The 4,704-nt window shown below is 41.3% G+C and overlaps 1 protein-coding gene across 2 annotated transcripts in view; it reads right to left on the reverse strand.

Moving 5' to 3' along the window:
* Positions 1-3,030: 3,030 nt before the first annotated feature.
* Ctla4 (cytotoxic T-lymphocyte associated protein 4) overlaps positions 3,031-4,704 on the reverse strand; it is a 5,571-nt gene continuing 3,897 nt past the window's right edge. The window contains exons 3-4 of one of the 2 annotated variants that reach the window (XM_005361503.1): positions 4,462-4,571; positions 3,031-3,135 (exon numbers count right to left, since the gene is read on the reverse strand). In XM_005361503.1, the coding sequence (XP_005361560.1) occupies positions 3,031-3,135; positions 4,462-4,571 (215 nt within the window). The remainder of the gene's footprint in view (positions 3,136-4,461; positions 4,572-4,704) is intronic. The other variant, XM_005361504.1, reaches the window with a different exon arrangement.

A 4,704-nucleotide genomic window follows, 5' to 3' on the forward strand; every position in this document is an offset into this window, starting at 1 on the left:
GAAGATGAAACCAGCTTTCCATCCCTGGAGTTCTGTCCTGCTCCCCTACCATCCACGTTGATGTCTGAGTGTCTGGCCTTCCTGTGTATGACAGACTAAGTTTCACTTAGAGGCGGAACTATGTAGGCTTCTTTAGTGCCTGTTCCCAGAGCTCTGTAGCTAGAAATGCAATGACAGTGTTGGTCCTCTGGTTTGGGGACAAGGTCCCTCTCTGATTACTGTAGGCAAAGGGTTTATCCTCATACATAAAATAGGTTTGAGAAAAGCTTCCATTTGTCCGTGGCTATTTGGTCTTTGAGACTGTCATTTTGTTTTGTTTTTTGTTTCTTCTCCAGACAGTGTTTCTCTGTGTAACAACCCTGGCTGTCCTGGAACTCACTCTGTAGATCACACTGGCCTTGAACTCACAGAGATCCACCTGCCTCTGTCTTCCAAGTGCTGGAATTAAAGTTAATAATACTGCCCGGCAGTATTATTAACTGTAGAGAAGAGAAATTTGTCTAGAGATATTTGGAACAGAAAGACATTTGCGTATTTTGTGATGGATGCCAACTGAACAGAAGGAGAGCAGGGAGCAGATCCTCCTGTGGTTAGAGCAGCACCTAAGCAATAACCACAACCCTGCATGGAAACACCTGTCAGTTTTACTTAGCAAACCCTTCTGAAATGCTGGCAGTGGCGCTGTCTCATTTGTTAGGACTTTGTGTGAAAGGGCAACAGCGAGCAAAGGAGGGAGAGGGAGAGGAGACGGGAGGGTCAGGGATACCAGCCAAGTGCTGGTAAGAACAGGAAACACTGCTGAGCTTCTGGGAAATTTCCAAACTTGTGATCCGAAGATCCTGAGTCAGACAGACGAAGGTTGTGCACCTGAGTCAGGGTTTTCGGTGAGGGATGCAATATTCCGGTGACAGGTGGTCCAAGACCACACAGAGATCAATGCACATGACAATAACAGGATGTAGAGGTCAAGAATGACAAACTTGAATTGAAACCAACCAGGCTAGTGATACACTTTGGTTAACCAAGAACCAGAGAGTCTTCTGTGGGTCCAAGTCTCAAGTGCCAATTACAACATGTCGGGCCATGATGGAACACGCTTTTAATCCCAGCACTTAGGAGGCATAGGCAGGTGGATCTCTGTGAATTCGAGGCCAGCTTGGTCTACAGAGCGAATTCCAGTTCAGGCTCCAAAGCTACAGAGAAATCCTGTCTAGACAAATGAATGAAGAAAGAAAGAAAGAAAGAAAGAAAGAAAGGAAGGAAGGAAGGAAGGAAGGAAGGAAGGAAGGAAGAAAGGAAGGAAGAAAGGAAGAAAGACAGAACAGAAGGTTTATTTCCTTTACATTTGCAAAATAATCCATTTGTACCACACAGGAGAATGGGCCATTTACAATTAAGACTAATCAAAAAGACTGCAGGAGGAATGGCTAAGAGCACTGGAAGTTGTCATGGCAACAGGAATCTGAGTTGAGAAAACTGTGGGTAAGGAAGAGGAAATGAAGAATCTGGGTAAAGACGGCTATGTCTATATTATATCCAAGGAGGAGAATTTGAAAGGAAATGATAGATTCTTTCCAAGAATGGGTTTCAGGTAATGGGCAAGTATGTGGCTAACTCATGAAACATTATTTACCCCTTTTCACTTTCCTGGTTTGTTTCAGGGATTTTCAGCATCAGACACTCAGATGTTGAATGAATCCATCAAACCAAGCCCTGCGGCTGGAGAACTGGCTCAGCATACTGCAGCAGCCCAGACTTTGGCTCCTAGGACCCACATCAGGTAGTTGACAGCCTCTTGAAACTCCAGCTCTGGAGGGATCACACACCTCTGGCCTCCAGAGGTCCCCGCACACATACGTGCATACCCCCACACAAACACATAATTAAAACATTTTTCAAATCCAGACTCAAACATAACACTTAAACACAAGGATGATAAAGGCATAAAACAATCACCAAAAGTTTTATTTAATTAAAAATATTATACATGTTGTTGCATTTTCATGGAAAATATTGAGTTAAAAAACACCAACAGTGTTAATTTTCAGAAACTGTCATGGACCCAATTCTACCTCCTGCTGATTTCTTCTTTCTGTGATATTAACTTTGTGTCTGTGAGCAGTAGGGGCCACAATACCGGAGCTTCCTAGAAGATCAGACCTACAGGACTCCTGAGTAAGGCAGTTCCTTGAAAACAGTGTTCTGTCAGGTTCACACAGATACCACCAGCTTTGGTTTCCTTGCAAATCATTGAAGAAAACAAAAACAGAAACAAAAATAAATCAAAAAAAGAGAAAAAAACAAAACAATGAGTGTAAAAACCCAGTGCTGAAGTCAACAGCAGTTTAGTACGTCTGAGCACTGATCTTTAGCCTTGTCCAATTTCCAAGCCAGTTAACAAAGGACCTTGTGTCCTACCTAATGTATTAGTGTCCTGAACTTCCCAACATAACTTCCCCAGAACCCACTGTGGGAAGACACTAATATATAGTGTTTATATTCAAACCACCAGCAAATACATAACAGCACATGAAACATCCATGTTCAATAGCAGTTAAAATACATGTTGGAATCACTGGCTATCACATAGCTCTGTGGATAAATTTTTAAATCTTCACATAACTATACATTCATCAAAAAATAACATCATGAAAATTTTAAAAATTATTTAAGTCATAAACATTTCACAGGTAAATACAAAGTGTGGACAATATAACCCCATCCTCTACCCCCTTCCTTTCTTTGGACTGTGCCATTCCCTAACATTTCCTTGATCCCACATCATAATGCTACATCCTTAAGTTGCTTCCAAGTGATACTTCCAGAAATATCCCAATTCTCTGTTCTTGGCCCTTAGCTTTAAATTGTAGTATGCTTAATTTGAACTTTGCATCCAGCTTCATATTAAAGAGAGGCATACTCTCCTTAAAATACACAAGTGAGTAAAAATAGCTGGACAGCAAAAGAAAGTTGAAACTGCCTCAGCTTTTAGAGGCTGAAGTACGGCCTTTCTTCTTCATAAATGGTCTGCTAGTGGATGGGAATAAAATAAGGCTGAAATTGCTTTTCACATTCTGGCTCTGTTGGGGGCATTTTCACATAGACCCCTGTTGTAAGTGGACTTCTTTTCCTTAGCTGCCAAAACACACAAAAAAAAGAGCAATTATTAGCAAAGCATACAGAAACCACTTTCAACCATAATAGGGCTCAGTAAATATTGGGTCCCTCGCCAGAAAAAACAAACATCCACAACAACATGCAGAATTATAAACTCTTGGAGATTTTCTCGATACAGCTATTCAATTCATCTTAGAGAAATAATTCTGCAATTCAAATCCAAAACAGAATCTGCAATTCAAATCCAGAATAGAAAGTAGGAAAAAAAAGGGGGGCTTTGAGACAACTTCACCAAGAACACTCAAAATGCCCAAGATAACTGACTAGATCTTGTCTGTCATAATCAATGTACTGTAAATGTTTAAAGGTAGCTTTGATATCCTGTTTTGAAACTTTATTTCTCATCTCCACTACTTTTATGCCTTTTCTTTGTCTGTATTAGTTCCCAGTTTCTATCATCTCAACTTCAACAACTGAATTCTAGTTAGCTAGCCTGGGTGGTAATTTAATAGCAAATGAAAAAAGGAAGACAGCAACAGAACAGAGGCTCAATAAAAAGGGGTGTGTGTGTGTGTGTGTGTGTGTGTGTGTGTGTGTGTGTGTGTGTGTGTGTGAAAAACAGAGACCTGGAAGGAGAGCCAGAAAGAGACAAAGGTAGAGGAATAAGGAAAAAATGGAGGGGTAGCAAGAAGAGGAAGTGGAGAGGGAGAACCAAGAGTGTTGTTTGTGATAAGGAAACCAGCCTCACAGGGCAGTGCTTGAGAAGGACTGCTAGAAACCCGGACTGGAGACTTGATTCCACACATCTCTATTGTCATTACTAATATAGTAAATAAAATCAGGATTTTCATTCACTGAACTAGGGAGTGATCAAGGCACCTTTGTAAGGAGATATTAGGATAAGGATAGGTATTATATGAGCAGCTATGGTTTGAACAAAGACGGCACAAGAGTGGTACCAAGAGATGGTTCTCAGGGAAGAAATACTCAGGAGAAGGAGAAAAGACTATCCAGGTGGTTTTAACTAGCAGCAGCTGCCCAGAATAATTCTGTGTTTTAGGGTAGGACCATAGCCAAGATGGTGAGGACCAAAACAGTTGCCCCTTGTTGTTCAAACAGTTACTCAAACTGAAACCCTGCTCAGAAGCACACAACATTCACTGTCAAACATGTTCACGTACAGTATTAGTCATCCCGAAACCTCAAAGGCCAGTGCATGGGGTTCTAGTGTGTTCTTCCTGCTCTTTGTTTATTACTTCAACCCCACACCTCCATCACTTGGTCAGTAAGGTACAGCTAAAGGTGTCCCCATTAACTCCAGAGCAACATCAGTACTACACTCACCATTTTGCTCAAAGAAACAGCAGTGATCAGGAAACTGTAGAAAAACAATCCTGAACTAATTGCAGCAAGGATCCAAAGGAGGACGTCAGAATCTGGGCATGGTTCTGGATCTGCAACAGAAAGCAAAGAACAAACCTCTTAAAACAGTTTTCACTTCTGAGGCCCTACTTCCTTATGAGTGAAGAAAAGAAGAAGGAAGAAGAGAAGGATGGAGAAGAAAGAAAAAGAAAGGAGGAAGGGAGG

The sequence above is a fragment of the Microtus ochrogaster genome, linkage group LG4, assembly GCF_000317375.1.
Source record: "Microtus ochrogaster isolate Prairie Vole_2 linkage group LG4, MicOch1.0, whole genome shotgun sequence".
Lineage (NCBI taxonomy): Eukaryota > Metazoa > Chordata > Mammalia > Rodentia > Cricetidae > Microtus > Microtus ochrogaster.